General features: G+C 38.7%; 2 protein-coding genes across 3 annotated transcripts; one reads left to right on the forward strand and one right to left on the reverse strand.

Moving 5' to 3' along the window:
* The first annotated feature begins 1,251 nt into the window (after nucleotides 1-1,251).
* On the forward strand, nucleotides 1,252-11,359 carry LOC132151514 (nuclear factor of activated T-cells, cytoplasmic 2-like). 2 transcript variants are annotated; one of them, XM_059559660.1, is made up of 11 exons: nucleotides 1,252-1,743; nucleotides 2,258-3,128; nucleotides 3,756-3,924; nucleotides 4,522-4,724; nucleotides 5,298-5,470; nucleotides 5,783-5,923; nucleotides 7,873-7,928; nucleotides 8,018-8,150; nucleotides 8,621-9,160; nucleotides 9,456-9,545; nucleotides 11,026-11,359. In XM_059559660.1, the coding sequence occupies exons 1-11, from the start codon at nucleotides 1,641-1,643 to the stop codon at nucleotides 11,070-11,072; spliced, it is 2,526 nt and encodes an 841-aa protein (XP_059415643.1). In that variant the 5' UTR covers nucleotides 1,252-1,640; the 3' UTR covers nucleotides 11,073-11,359. The 2 variants fall into 2 exon arrangements, with proteins under 2 accessions (XP_059415643.1, XP_059415644.1); XM_059559661.1 differs by lacking the exon at nucleotides 9,456-9,545 and having other exon boundaries at nucleotides 1,263-1,743.
* Nucleotides 11,360-12,281: 922 nt separating this feature from the next.
* Nucleotides 12,282-13,587, reverse strand: LOC132151216 (protein MANBAL-like). The gene is made up of 3 exons (XM_059559325.1): nucleotides 13,565-13,587; nucleotides 13,247-13,409; nucleotides 12,282-12,567 (listed from the first exon to the last, which is right to left on the reverse strand). Exons 2-3 carry the CDS (start codon nucleotides 13,394-13,396, stop codon nucleotides 12,454-12,456), a joined length of 264 nt encoding a protein of 87 aa, XP_059415308.1. The 5' UTR covers nucleotides 13,397-13,409; nucleotides 13,565-13,587; the 3' UTR covers nucleotides 12,282-12,453.
* Between the last annotated feature and the right edge of the window lie 2,473 nt (nucleotides 13,588-16,060).

Consider the following 16,060-nt stretch of genomic DNA (forward strand, 5'->3'; position numbering starts at 1 on the left):
AGACCCCGCCGCCAATCAAATTACGGCGTTTCTTGTACTGTTGTCGTTCTGGCCGTTAAAATCGATCCAAATAGCAGTTCAAATGAGCTTGCTAAATATTGGTGGGGACAAATTTGTCATCTCAAAATATTGATAGGGACTAGTACCTAGCGCCCCCCCCCCCTAAACCTACGCCCATGGTACACACTCATATATTATGCAAACAAAAACTTTTATTTTGGATGCGATTAATCGTTTGACAGCCCTAGTTAGTTAACATTTAGGTTAATTTGACATTAAAACAAAGATTTTTGGAGGTAAGAAAATTTTTGACTTTCTCCTTCAGAACTGAATGTATAATTTGATGTGCTACTTGGCATTTATTTGTATTATTAGTGAAATTTGTGATTGAAAATAATTTCCTATTTGTGTGTATAATTATATATTATACACACAAATAGGATATTTCCTATTATATGTATTTATACAATATATAGGTATTGAGGGTGGTGCTGCTGTGTGTGTGTGTGTGCTCTTGTTTTTGTCACTTTATGAGGACACAACTCTGTATAATGGCATGGGTATGACACAGGTATTACAAGGAGAGGGTGACTTATGAGGACATAACCCATGTCCCCATTTTCAAAACGCTTATAAATCATACAGAATGAGTTTTTTTGAGAAAGTAAAAATGCAGTTTCCTGTGAGGGTTAGGTCTAGGGTTGGTGTAGGGCCATAGAATATACAGTTTGTACAGTATAAAAACCATTACGCCTATGGGATGTCCCCACTTTTCAAAACAACAAACGTGTGTGTGTGTGTGTGTGTGTGTGTGTGTGTGTGTGTGTGTGTGTGTGTGAAAATGGACATGCATTGCATTGGGATGTGTTTTTGATGTTGTTTAGTCTGTCACACTGCAGTCACTGTTTAAAATGTCATGGCAAGAACTAATTTTGATTAAAGAAACACTTTCAAAGGTCAGTCCAGCAGATGTCGCCATCGTTGTTGATAAAGAACACCTTAGTGACATGAGGATGGACAGGTGCAAGCGGCAGGAATCACCGTAAAAACAAACAGACGCGCATCATTTGCACCTGTCATTGTAAAAGAAATTTATAATAATAATCTATAAGAGTCTGAGAGAAAACATTCCAACAGACTGTTTTCCATAAGAGAAACTTAAACCATAAAGGCCTAAAACATTCTTATAAACGATACTGTAAACAAGCAGCGCAATGAAAGCATAAACCTCGAGTCACTACACGTTTTGCTTTTTTACCTGCTATGCGTGTTAAAATGAACCGATTTACACGAATCTCACTTATTAAGTGTGTTCTGCAGCTCCGAGAACCAGCTTCTGTTACTTTCTGACAAAATAACCGAGTGCACGTTTGGTGAAGGCTATTCTTAGTTTGACACGCAGAGGTTTGTGAGGGAGTTTCTGTTCAAACAGGAAGCCGCTCAGCATCTCCCGCGCTCTCACACGCGACCGAGCCCTCAGCAGAGACACTTCGTTCTGTTGCCTTAGAAACTCAACTAACGGTTTTTATTTTGCGGAAAAACTCTCCCGAGATCGAATAATTGCAACTTTTTGTTGTTGTTTCTTTTTGCCTTATTCGAATCGCTTTTATCGAGGGAACGTTGGCTTGAAAACTTCCCCAATGAGTAATTTATACGAAAATATCGACGGTCAAGAAGAACTGGACTTTCCATTACTTTTCTTGTTCAACCAACCTGGCAATGACTTACCTCCAGATGACCAAGGTTAATGAGTATCACTAATTATTAATTGTAATTTTTGAACTTTTGACTAGCTTTATTTCCATTTTTTTCTGTCCTCTTATAATTTACCATGTTTTTAATTGCATACAAAATAAATAATTATCAAAGTATTAATCAAAAAGAACTATGATACAGTAATTATAGTATATCAGAGCGTGGTACTGTACTATGTGCATGCTAATTCAAAGAATACAAATGCATCTACTATTTTATTTGCATTATCGTGGTATTACTATTATGTACTGTTTTGCTTCAGAGAGTTGGTTTAAAAGATAAGCTGCTTGGGTTTAAAAGTAGGTTGCACCCATTATGTGAAACCAAAGATGCAGTGGAAACTTTCACTGCAGGTAACCATTTAGTTCTCTAGTATTCGAGCCTGCTTATTTACAGGAAACATTCAGAATATTCTATAAACATCCTGTTGTTTATAATACTAAATAAACACTGCTAAAAGCTGGTAAGATGGTTATTAATGTGTTTTCCCATTTGTTTTTAGCTGACGACGCTGGCATCAGCTCCAGCCACGATACCAATCAGACTCATCAAGACCCATCTTTGTACGATGAGGAGTTTGTGTCCCATTTTTCCCACCATCTACCCACTGATGACCTTCTCACCTACGGCCAATCTGATCTCAGACACTCTTTTGGGCACTCCTCCTCGCTTGCCAACCACCCTGGAGCACTCCAAGCCAACGGCCCGAGAATTGAGATCACCTGTCCTGACCTGTACCCACATGACCACGTCCACACCAACCCTGTGAACATCACTCGGCCCATGCTCGACATCCCTTACAGGGAGAGCCAATGCCTCAGTCCGGCTAGCAGCACCTCGTCCACTAGCTGGCATTCAGATGGCTATTCTCCTGGAACATACTCCCCGTGCATCTCTCCTGGTGTTGGTGAAGGAACGCTAGCCGGATTGACCGAAGCCGTCCTTTGCCCGATGATGCAGGCCATCCAAGCGTCTGGCTCTCCCAACACGTCCCCTCGCACCAGCATCACAGAAGACACTGTCCTGGACCGCCGTCCCACCTCTCCACGCTCTCGCTCGTCTTCTCCGCAGGGGAAGCGCACTTACGCCGAATACGAGACCCAGAGATCTCAAAGCCCCCGTTTTGGCCGAGACGAACCCGCCGAGTTCTATCCCCCGGCAAACCTGGAGGACTCCATGAACAGCCTCAGTCACAGCTTGACCAAACCGGTCCCTACTAAGATTGTCCGTTCCAATCTAGAGTATTCTGTCTACACGGAGAGCCAGGCGTGCCTGTTCCCAACTACAACGGAAGTGAAAAAAGAATTCACTATGGAATCGTGCTATTTCATGCCTGCCAACTGGTCCAGTCAGGCTCTCGCAGGGGTTTGTAGGTATGATATAATCGATCAATTAATCAGTCTGGTGACAAAGCCTTACATTTGTTCCTTTAACAACCTTTATTCACTTAAACTCGTAAAAATAAAGGCTCTTTATTGGTATCAGTAGTTCTGTTAATTGGCATGGAAACATTCCATTCCACAAAAGGTTGATTATAGCAGAAAAAGGTTCTTTGGAATATTTAACTCTTATTTATACCAAGAAAAAAAGTGGTTCTTTTAAGAACGGTTCACTGAAAGGTTCTTTGGGAAACCTGAAAATTGCTACCAAACACCCATTTCGTACAAATGAAGAAAAACTCATGCAACTAATTATAAGCAGCGCCACAAACCACAGGAGAAAAACAAAAATGAGGTCTCTCAGTACATCTGTTATTTCTCCTGTTTAGGAGACGAAATGAATGCTTACATAAAGTCTACTGAAAGAGAAAGCTTTGAGAAATAAAAATGCCAGGTTCTCAGAGCGAAGCAGAATCGTATCATTATGTGTCAGATTAAAATGTTTGCACATCTAGTCGTGGCTCCTGTAGATATATTTATTTCCAGAACCTGCTTATTATTAAGTTATTAAATAAGTGATGTGTGATGGATATTGTAACTGAACAGTATCTCATGTGTTAGTATGCCAGTGGCTGCATTGCCTGCTCTGGACTGGCCTCTTCCCAGCAGCACTGAGCAGTACGAGCTCAGGATAGAGGTTCAACCCAGACAACATCACCGGGCCCACTACGAGACCGAGGGCAGCCGAGGGGCTGTCAAAGCATCTTCCGGAGGACATCCTGTCGTTCAGGTAAATTGAGGACAACATTGTGTATTTTTAAGAAAAGTCAAAGCCGTGGGAGGGCGGAAAGGGTAGTTTTGCTTGGTTTTGTAAGGATGCGTAGGGAGCGAATACATCTATTCTTGAGAATCGTTGTGTGTGAAAATGTGCACTGACGTTTGTGAGAACAATCGAAAGTGTTCCAGCGAAACTGAGACGGCTGTCAGTGAAGAGCTTGATAACAGAAACAAGGGGGAGAGAGAGAGAGAGAGAGATAATGTGATGGTTGTGGTGACGTTATTTCCCTGTTACGGTGCAAAGTGCTGTGTCCACATTTAGGGAAATAAGGATCTGTGTTTTTGCCGTTGCTATCGCTTAGACAATACATCATCTACACTGACTAAACCTTTCACTCAACTCACACATATCTCACGCAGATCATCATTTCTGTTGAAAATGAAGATAAATGACTTCATCAAATATTCAAATAACAGGCACTTTTTTCTAATGCAACCACAATCACACAATTTTATTTATAGTTTATCTTCAAATGCTAGTTCACCCTTTGGTTGTTGGGACTGTGTGAAGCATGTGCAGATGTAAAGTGTGGTTTACGAACTGTCTCAGTTGCAAGGGTACACCGGGACCGAGCCGCTGGCTTTACAGGTCTTCATCGGCACGGCTGACGACAGGAACCTCAGACCTCACGCCTTCTACCAGGTCCACCGCATCACCGGCAAAACCGTCACCACCAGCAGTCAGGAACGAATACTGAACGGAACCAAGATCCTGGAGGTGCCACTGGAACCCAAGGAGAACATGAGAGCTGTGTAAGAAGATAATGATATACATAAAGATGACTGGGGCAAGTTGTCTCAAGCGCTGAATCTCAGAAGCTATGAGGTTTAGAGTTAAATTTACAAGTGCAGAAATCCAGCAGTGGTTTTAAGTGTCTAGTGCAATTACACGTGTACGTTTGGATCATTTGTGTAAATTTGATCTTCCAAAGTAATTTATTATTTAACATTTCTTTTGGCAAAACAATAGCTTTTACCTTTTTTTTTGCATCATGAAGTCTTATATTATATAGTTGTATAGTTGAAGCCATAAATAGATTGTATAGCATGCATTTGCATTGCAGATGTTCTGTGACAACTTACCCCATGTAGTGTAAAAACATTCCCTGCTGTTGGACTTTCAATAATAAACCTGGAGAAATATTCTAAAAAAAAAAAAAAAGAAAACTTGCACAAATTTTTTCTCAGTTAGATGGTAGATGTTATTTTCCGTTCTTAGAATATAAAGAAAGAAGCCCAAAACTGAAGAAACAGGAAAAAAAATGTTATAGATAAAAAAAACTAAAAAAAAACTGATTTGCCTGATAAATGTGTTCACATTTTTAGAGTTGACTGCGCTGGTATCCTGAAACTAAGAAATGCCGACATTGAGCTGAAGAAAGGAGAGACGGATGTGGGACGGAAAAACACACGAGTGAGACTGGTCTTCCGTGTCCATGTTCCTCAACCCGGGGGCCAGTGGATCTCTCTCCAAGTGTCCTCGCAATCTATTGAATGCTGTATGCATTGGAACTTTTTTTTTATCCATACATTTTAATGCTACTTTTTTTTGCATGTATAAAATTTCTTTTTTGTTATAATTTATTTTTTTAAATATTATAATTTTATATATTTTACACTTTTATTTATACCTTACATTTATGTTTTATTATAACATTTTATAGTTTTTAATATTAACTAAAAAAATATGTAGGTGGAATGTGCATTTGTTATACAGCCAATCATGCACAGTTATGATGCTGATGATATCAGAATGGTCAAATGTCATATTTTCAATATCACATGCATGAACGCCTCGGGTTCTGTTTCAGCTCAAAGGTCGGCTCATGAGCAGCCAGCAGTAGAGCGTCAGGACGTGGACCACTGTTCGGTTCTGGGTGCACCACAGATGATCCTTAGGGGCCAGAACTTCACATCAGAGTCCAAAGTCATATTCTTTGAGAAAACACATGGTGAGTAAAACTCTGCAGTGAAGGGCTCGGCCACACTTGTTTTGATCATAAGTGTAATGGTAAACCAATGTGTATTTCAGTGGCTAATGTGGGTGTCTAGAGAGCAGAGAGGTCGTCAGTGGCTCCAAAAAGTATGCGGACACACTTTAAAATGTCTGAATGTCATTGCATCAGATGGTAAACTAACATTATTGGCGTAAACTAACATTATAATGCAATAAGTATCCAAAGAGTCACTCTGTATCTCTGATGTGACATTCAACGTTATGTCTACAGTTTCTGTGAAAACTAATCGGTTAAGGTGTCAGTTCAGTTAGCGAGATGTTAATCTCACTTTACACGGATTAATAACTTTCAAAACAGCTGACAAAATGTGAAAGTAGATCATCTGATTTTGTGTGGCAGCTTGTTAACAGCTCCAACCATCCACATATGACTCTTTTAATATTTGACTTCTTCAGGCACTATCAGCCATCTGTGGAGAAAATTAGCATACGATTTGTTTAAAGATGTATTGATATGGTTTGCATATGCTGAAAGATGATAGTCCAGGCTGGAGCCATGAGGCTTTGGGTTGCATGGTAGACTGCAGTATGGTTTGGCCAACCTTTGCAACAACTAAAGAGTGAGAGAGAAAAAAAAGATAAGCCTTGCAAAGCTTGCATAAACACACACACATCTACATAGCCGCCAGTTTGTCTGTCAGTTTTTAAAGACATCAGAAACCTCAGAGCCAACACCTACGCACTATGCATAACCTTGAGACATTCATTCTATACCAAACACCATGGTACTTGAACTTAAATATTGTCGTTTCTAATTGCATGTTGAAATGCTAAAATCTAAATCTAAAACTACTTTTAATAATTTACTCATTACTTTATCATTACTATGCATGCACCTTTTAATAATGTTGTATAATTTGATAGTCAGTCTACATAAAGACAACTTTAAAAACAATGTTTGCAAAGTACTTTACAGCACACATTATATGTATGTAAACATTTAAATATATATGGAAGTGGAGCATGAACGTAAATCAGACAGAGTTACAAATGAAATTCAATTAAAGTGGCAGATGCAAAACCAATTATTAAATGAAATTACATTCAATTGTTTGTGGAAGCACCAGAAGTAGTCCAAAATGTCGAGAATATTTTGAATGGCAGTGTCCAGCAGAGGTTGAGTGAAATCTCAGAGTCACAGAACTTGAAGACAATAGGATATATCAGCCGTGGCTCACACTGACATCCTATAGAAACAGCCTACACTTTCTGACGCAGGCAAAGTTTTAGCTGCACTTTCCATTTAGGTGTGCTAGTGTGAGAGGATGTGGTTATGCTCTGCACAGATAGCATCTACAAGCACAGAGTCTTTTTCCTTTCCTGTACTCAATGTGAGAGTTGCAGAGCAGAAGTAACGCAGCAGGAGAGTGGGAGTTTCACCCGCTATGCATGCAACTTTCTCTCTGTTGTTCATGTAAAAGTCACAGGCCAGTTATCTGTTGTGGCTTCCAACATTAAATAGTGACAGTGCACATGGGCGTTTGTTTGTGAACAGATGTAAAGTAGTTCTATGTTTAAATAAAATACACTACCCTTCAAAAGTTTGGGGTCAGCAGAATTTTGTTTTTGTTTTTGATAGAATTCTCTCACTAAGGCTGCATTTATTTGATCAAAAATACAGTAATATTGTGAAATTGTATTACTAAAAAAATAAATAAAAATAACCGTTTACTTTTTGAATGTATTGTAAAATATAATTTATTCCTGTGTTCAAAGCTGAATTTTCATTACTCCAGTCATCAGTGTCACACAACCCTTTAGAAATTATTATAATATGCTGTTATTCGTAAAGAATATAACAGATCATCTTTTGTTTGAAATATTATTAATGGTACCCATGCATGCTTTTTTTCCAGCATTCACATGACTGTTTTATTGTTTTAGTTGACTTGCAGATATGGGAGGCTGAGGCGAAAGTTTACAGAGACAAATGCACGTCTGTAAGTACTTCAGACTGTTCAGAGAGCAAAGTAATACATAGCCTTCAATAAAGCTGTTCAAAAGTTTAATGTAGGCTGTGCTCTTGCAGAACCTGCTGGTCTTGGAGATCCCTCCGTATCGAGACCCCAACATCTACCACCCGGTCAAAGTCAAATTTCACGTGTTGAATGGGAAGAAGAAATGCAGCCAGCCTCAGAACTTCACCTACACGCCCCTCTCAGGTGAAATCTTCAGTCACTTTAAGAAACAAATGTGACCCTGGAGCACAAAACCAGTCATGATTTTTTGACATAATTTGAAAGCTGAATAAATAAGCTTTCTGTTGATGTATGATTTGTCAGGAGGACATTTTTTGGCCGAGATACAACTATTTAAAAATCTGGAATCTGATGATGCAAAAAAGAAAAAAATCTAAATATCGAGAAAATCCCCTTTATAGTTGTCCCAATGAATTCTTAGCAATTCATATTACTAATCATAAATTACATTTTGATATATTTAATGTAGGAAATATACAAAATATCTTTATTTATTTTCCTAATGATTTTTGGCATAAATGAAAAATCGATAATTTCGACCTAAACAATGTATTTTTGGCTATTGCTACAAATATACCCCAGAGACTTAAGATGGGTTTTGTACAATTTTTTTTGTTTTAAAACGGATCTAATGTTTTGGATTTCCTCTCCAGTGCCACAGATTAAAGCAGAGCCGCTTGAAGAATACCAGTATGCACAGTTAGACTGTATTGGCCGTCCCATCACAGGCGTCTCTCCTCTCTCTTGCCATCTTGCGGACGGTTGCATGATGCCGATCGGCTCCTCGTACCAGCGAGCTCACTGCATGTACCCTGCTGCCCCACTACACACATCCATCCGTTATCCGCAGGATCACACGGTGCCAGGAGTCTTCTCCGGCTCCCCGGCTCATGCTTCCACACACAGCACCACCTCCGTGTCTACATTTGTGCCAAACACATACCAGCACACCATGGCAGGTAACAGCTTCCAAACGGCCGCCTCTCTGTTTCCCACCCTCGACGTCTCAGAGCTCTGCTCCGCTGCGGCCCATCAGAAGGCATATGGCTCGAGGGCGTCCCCAACCACAGGGAGATCCCCTCCGGCCCGCAGCCATCAGCAGACATACCTGCCAGTGCAGCACCAGAGAAACGTCAGTCCTGTGAGAGTCACCATCAAACAGGAGAACCTGGATCAGGCCTATCTGGATGACGGTTTGTGCTCTCATCATTCATTCAGTATATAAACTTGTGTCTAACAGTGCTGGGCAGTAACTGATTACATGCAATCTGTATTACGGAATCAGATTCCATAAATGTACTTGTGATTAGATTATGTTACATTCTAAAATGCTCATAATCAGATTACAGTAACAGTTTTTTTTTTCAATGAAAGCGCCGCGTTTTTGAAAACGGCAGGAGTGTGACGAGCCGCTGAGCATGAGAGTTGAAGAATGTTCAACTTTGGGTAAAATCTCAGCGCGCTCATCTCTTGTCACTTTGTACCCAGCCGTCCAATCACGGTGGAGGATGGGGCGGGACAAATCCCACACCGACCAACCGCCACGTCCTGCTTGTACAACATTGACAGACCACAAAAGTAATTACATATACATTTTTCGACTTCAAGACTAAGAGAAATATATCATTTTAATAACTAAATTAAATTGAATTTCATAGAATTGTTAGATTTGTTTGTATTATTTATCAGTTTATATGAAACTATAAAACTAAATCATAGCATGATTACAGACGTACAGCACATCTCAGTTGTGTGTGTGTGCAGTGGTTGTTGGATCGGTGTGTTTGATGTATGCCGCTCTTCACCAGGCGGCTCTATTTGGGTCAGTGCTTCAGTTCTGTTAAATATTGAGCTCTAACAAACCTAAAACACACACACAGGGACAAACAGGACACACTATCGATCTCTCAGGAAAGCATTCGATCACAAAAGCGCTGGAGAATAAACTAAACGTGCTCTTCATTCACATAAGACCACGTATAGTTGATATCATGAGCCATATTTTAATAACGTTGCACAAAAGATGTTGATGTGTGTTTATTTGTGGGGCTGCGTGGGCATTACAAAGAATCACACCCACGCTTCAGCTTCTATTTCAGGCTGATTATACCTGTAAACGCTCCCCCTCGTGTCCCCTGATCTAATTTTAGATGGAAAACTTTCCATTTTAGCCCACTAACTTGTCTCAGCACAACAGCAGGAAGCACAACCAAATACAGCATGAGATAGAGGGTCAGACTCTGTGCTGCCGGCTGGTGGATGCTTACCGATGATGCACCACTCAGTGCCTTAAAAGTCTTCAAAGATAGTAATGTCTGGAACAGAAGTCTTTGACTAATGCTGAGTAATAGTACTAGTAATGAACACTTCAGCAAACAGAGATTCTGCAGGTGCTATGAAGGTAATTTTAAGACCAAGAGGAAAAAATTTACAGAATTAAAGTCAACACTGTTCATCAGTATTTTCTTCTTAATGTCTAGGGAACACAATATCAACAAAAAATAGCACAAGTTTGAAAATACAACTTGCATTCAATTTCCATTACAAAAAAGGAATACAAAGTAAATAAAATGTGATGTTCTGCCTCAGTATTTTTGTCATTTTCCAGTGCAAATGTCTAAAGATTCTTAAATCGAGATGCATGTATTTTAGCAGCACATTTACAAGATCAGTCTTTTTTTTACTTTGAAACTGATTAAAATTGAGTTTAGGGTTAAAACGAGCACAAATATCTGCCAAAGGGCTCCAAAAAATAGACCTTATTTAAAGAACATGAACATTTTAAGCATAAACTCATTTAATTTTGTTTGGTTTCTTAAAAAAAAAGAAAAAAAAGAATTCATAGTCCTTTTAAGGACTTAAGATATTTGCATTTGAAAACAAAAAATACAGAGAAAGATATTTTTGCAGTGTATGCAACATTTAACGCCGTGACTTTAAGACGTTCTGCTTTGATTTCAGACCTTTTTAAAGCCGTAAATTGTGTCAGGATGAATTTGAAGACTGGCAGAAACACTGTAAGCATCACTAATGATTATGTTTTTATTTTTCCTTGCAGTCAATGCTGTTATAAGAAAGGACCTTGTTCATAAAAATAATCTCTGATGTCAGTCGTGGAAGAAAACCGTCATCCTTTCTCAAGATACATCATCGTCACAGATCAAGACGTCTTGGCATTGATGTCTATTTAAATCACAAGTTTGTCATATCTATGATTTATACACAAAAGGGTGACCAGTATGATCATGTTCAACATGAAATCAGTGTGCTTTACTGTTGTTTATACATATTTAAATATATAATGCCTATTTTCTCAAATCATGTTTTTATCACAAATCGACCTTGCAAGACATATTTATCAATGTGCATTTCAAATAAAATGTTTTAAAGTGGCTGTTGCTTTATTTTATATTCGGGTAGTAACAGATACTTGGTTTCTGTCAACATGGCAGATAATAATAGTTTAACATTAAAATAAAATAAAAGTTTACTTTAACATTAGCCCATCTAACTGCTAAAGCAATAATTTAAATAGTTGCGTTTATATATAACTATTCTTTTTAAAAAGCTTAAGTTTGCAAGCTGTACTATAACTTTTCAATACTCAAAAACTTAAGAACACCAAATTCAAACCACACACTGCTGAATCTTACTATATTTGTCCATTTATTAACACTTAAGTAGCATCTTTTTTTGATCATGTTGCCTGATAATTTTCTCTCATAAGATTTTACTTCTAAAAGTAAAATCATCTAGTTGTATATAGTTAGTACTATGTTACAATGCTTATTTGAAACACTATGTAAGATCTAAGAACAACCCATTTAAGATGTAAAAAATTGTCTTAAAAAAGAAATTGGGCAGGAACAACACAAAACAGAAATGCATGCACCAAAACAGAAAACAACGAGGAGAATAAATGGACATCAGTTTATTCAGTTGAATGTATTTAAAATTGGCATAAAAAACACCAAAGATTACCGTATTTTTCGGACTTCGCATCGGTCCAAAAATACACCATGATGAGGAAAAAAACATATATAAGTCGCACTGGACTATAAGTCGCATTTATTTAAAACCAAGCACCAAGAGAAAACATTACAGTCTACAGCCGCGAGAGGGCGCTCTATGTCTTCAGTGTAGACTACAGGAGCAATGAGCAGCATAGAGCGCCCTCGCGCGGCTGTAGACTGTAATGTTTTCTATTGGTTCATTTCTCTCGGTTCAATGTCAAATTAATTTTGATAAATAAGTCGCAGGACCAGCCAAACTATGAAAAAACTGCGACTTATAGTCCGAAAAATACGGTACTCAAAAACAATGACACATACATAATTTGATTAAAAAAAAAATTTGAAAGACATGGCAAAATCCAAACTCAGACCAGATGAAGTAATAATGGCTGAACTGAACAATGCCTCTAATGCTGTGAGTCAATCCATCATTAGTGAGTTTATCAGACAAACACCTTCACTGTTCACACTCTCTATCTCTTCTTCTTGCTCTCCTTTTTCACTTTCTGGCGGATCTGTTGAACAGCTCCCTTTGGCTTTCGGTTCTGCTCAGAGCTGTGAGCGTCAGCCGGCTCCGACGTCTCCACCTAGAGTTTATGAAGTACAACAGAATAAAATCATTTGAAATTTTAAGACATCACAGGTGAAAACAGTAAATATTTAACTAATAGATGTCATCATACTTCCCCAGATGATTTATCAGAGCATTGATTTGCATTGCAGTTTTTCTGAAATGTTAAAATATGCAAGTAAGCCATTATCTAACTAAATATGCACATATTTAGTGACATAAAAATTTTTTTACAGAGGGGGTTTGGGGTATAAATCAGAAACATTTGTAAACACTGGGAAAAAAATGTCTATATATAGTTCTGCTGGAGAGTGGAGAGGAAACCTAATTTAAAGAAAACTGCTTTTAAGGATGTATTGTAATTTAAATCTACAGGCACAAATAGATAAAGTGAAATAAAAGAAACACTTAAATGTGTATTATAGATGTTTTCTTTTTTATTTATTTATTTTTATTTTATTTCAATTCGCTACTGCATTGAAAAAGTTTTGATGACTTAACCCCACCCCTAAACCGACCATCACTATGACGTCAGCCAACCAGGTAAGGGATCATGGTCTAAAAACACCCTGATCTGGTAACTCCCATTACTTTCCTGCAGAGACCTATACTTGGAAAAAAAGGTCTGATTCTACTAAATTTAGGTCACTTTACCGAAAACCTCAGATATCTGTGATACTTTGAGTTATTCGCACCTGTTCGTGGCTCTTGGATGAGGGTATGATTATTGCTAAAATACAGACGAGCTGAAAAATAGCAGCTAGAAATAATCCATAACGCAGGAGACTCGCGAAGAAAGTGGGCTCTGGGACCTCCGGAGGAGAAAGATCCAGATCTGAGGACATGATGCGGAGCTGACTGAGGACAAACAAACACATACACTCACAGAAATATCGATTATTAATATGCTTCGATCAGACAACGCAATACAAGTTCAACAGTGCAGATTTCATCGCGTCACTGCTGAAATATTTACATATTTAACTCACAAACAAACAAATTAAAAAAGTTACCTGGATAAATAAATCGAAGCCTTTCCTGTCTCTTAAAACTAAGGATGGCTGAAGCGAAACAGTCGTTCCGAAGCTTTGCGAGATCCCGAAGCGCAGATGTGTCGAAACACTGATCCGAAGCGTGATTCGAAACACCCATGTCACGTGACTATGACCAAACGAAGCCTCGAAGTGTTTCACTAATTGTTTCATCAGGTGTGGTCCGCCGAATCAGCGTTTGATTGGAACGGTCGGCAACAGACCACACAATCGCACATCTGTATAAAAGTGAAATAAACGCATTTTGACCTCGTGGGTTTTTGTGAGAGGAGTTTGACTTTGAGATAGCGGATTTTTGGTGATATAGTGACATAGTGCGATTTGATTAGTTATAGGCAATTTAGACTTGCATTTAAATTTACACAACACATTGACTGAGAGGCTAGAGACAGACAGAGTATACATATAGTGACACATTAATAGATAAATAGATATAAATATATATAGACAGCTAGATTAATAGATAGATACATATATAGATAGATTACAGATACATATATAAATACATATATTATAGATAGATACATATATAGATAGATTATAGATACATATATAAATACATATATTATAGATAGATACATATATAGATACATAGATTATAGATACATATCTAGATACATAGATCGATTCATATATAGATAGATAGATTTGGATAGATAGATAAAATGGAAGCTCCCCAGAAGAGATGCCGTACATCTGTGGTGTGGGAGCATTTCCATTTAGAAACCCCAAATAAAGTGAGATGTGTGTATTGTGATCGGCAGCTAGCCTACTGCAACAATACATCATCCATGATGCGCCATTTGAGGAGCACTCATCCTGCCATTTTGCAGGGTGCAGAGGATGGCATTCCCCCTGTACCTAGGCCTGCTACTGACACTGCTGGGCCATCTAAGCAAGGTATGCATTGTTTGGGATATAATTATAATTGAAATATAATTACAACCTTTTGGGACACTGTTTATAAAGTTTATAAGTTATATAAAGCACTGATTATAAACACTGGAAGGTTTCCAAATAATGAACCAGTAGGCTATACTTTTAATAGATGTGCACTAATTGAAGCTGTATTTTTCCAATGTATTTGTCTGAAAGTATGTTTTGTATTCTCTTTTAAAAGTCAGACAGAGGGAATTGGATGAGGCTCTTATAAACATGGTGGTGAAGGATCTGCAGCCCTTCACCATCGTGGACGATGAGGGATTCAGGGCATTTGTGAACAAGCTTGATCCAAGCTATGTCCTCCCATCCCGGAAGGTGCTTAAAATAATGGTCAGCGAAAAGTACAACAAAGCCAAGGAGAAGACAATGGAGGACCTACAAAAGGCCGAATTTGTTAGCCTTACAGCTGACATGTGGTCCTCCATTAATATGGATGGATATCTTGGTGTGACTTGCCATTACATAACACCAGAGGCAAAAATGGCAACTGTTGTACTGGGTGTAAGGAGGTTTTACCAAACCCACACAGCCCAGCATCTCATGGAGGCTAAAGCCTTGCTAATGGCTGAGTGGGGAATAACCTCCAAAGTTCAGTGCATGGTGACTGACAATGCATCTAACATGATCCTAAGTGCCCAGCTACTCCACCTTCGCCATGTCCCATGTTTTGCTCATACTTTAAATTTGATTGTGAAAAAGGCACTAGATCAAACCCCAGTCATCAATGAAATACGCCAGAAGGCCAGAAAGATAGTGGGGTTGTTCAGATCCAGCTGCAAAGCAAAGGACAAGCTTGTGGAGATGCAGAGCTTGATGGGAAGACCAACTCTGAAACTGATACAGGAGGTTGACACGAGATGGAACAGCACATTTGACATGCTACAGCGCTTGTATGACCAACGTGAACCAGTGGCTGCTGCACTTTACAACTTAAACAATGATACTGCTCCCCTGACAAGTATTGATTATGACATTATTGAACAATCATTGTCAATACTGCAACCATTCAAACTCGCAACAACAGAGATGTCAGAGGAAAAGAGAGTGTCTGCTTCAAAGCTTATACCACTGTACAGGATGTTGCAACACAAGCTTGCACAGAAAAAAGGAAATGCAACGCAGGAATCAACTGTTCAATTAGGTAGGCCACAATGACCATACTACCGATGTGATTGGCCATAACTGTCATATTATTGTCATTATTATAAATATGTGTTTCTCCTGTTTTGGCTCATAGGCTCACATCTGCAAGAAGGTCTGCACTCCAGATGTGGAGGTTATGAGAGTTTTAGAGCCTTGGCACTGGCTACACTGCTGGACCCAAGGTTCAAAAATGTGGCATTTGGAAATGCTGCCAAAGCCCAGGAAGCTGAAAAGCATATCACACTGGAGTGTGCTTCACTGATGCGTTCAAACACAAATCCTGGTGAGCAGTTTCAGTCTGTGTTATGTTATGTAATCTGAATCATGTAATATAATATATCCTTCATATATGCCGTCAGTTTAGGATTTGTT

The sequence above is a fragment of the Carassius carassius genome, chromosome 10 (genome assembly GCF_963082965.1).
Source record: "Carassius carassius chromosome 10, fCarCar2.1, whole genome shotgun sequence".
NCBI lineage: Eukaryota > Metazoa > Chordata > Actinopteri > Cypriniformes > Cyprinidae > Carassius > Carassius carassius.

What these genes read in the sequence shown, in the direction of transcription:
- LOC132151216 (XM_059559325.1), bottom strand. Translation starts at nt 13,396, where the DNA reads ATGTCCTCAGATCTGGATCTTTCTCCTCCGGAGGTCCCAGAGCCCACT. An exon ending in CATCCAAGAGCCACGAACAG is followed by an intron (nt 12,568 to 13,246) that starts GTGCGAATAACT and finishes CATAAACTCTAG; the next exon opens with GTGGAGACGTCGGAGCCGGC.
- LOC132151514 (XM_059559660.1), top strand. Translation starts at nt 1,641, where the DNA reads ATGAGTAATTTATACGAAAATATCGACGGTCAAGAAGAACTGGACTTT. An exon ending in CTTACCTCCAGATGACCAAG is followed by an intron (nt 1,744 to 2,257) that starts GTTAATGAGTAT and finishes ATTTGTTTTTAG; the next exon opens with CTGACGACGCTGGCATCAGC. An exon ending in CTCGCAATCTATTGAATGCT is followed by an intron (nt 5,471 to 5,782) that starts GTATGCATTGGA and finishes GTTCTGTTTCAG; the next exon opens with CTCAAAGGTCGGCTCATGAG.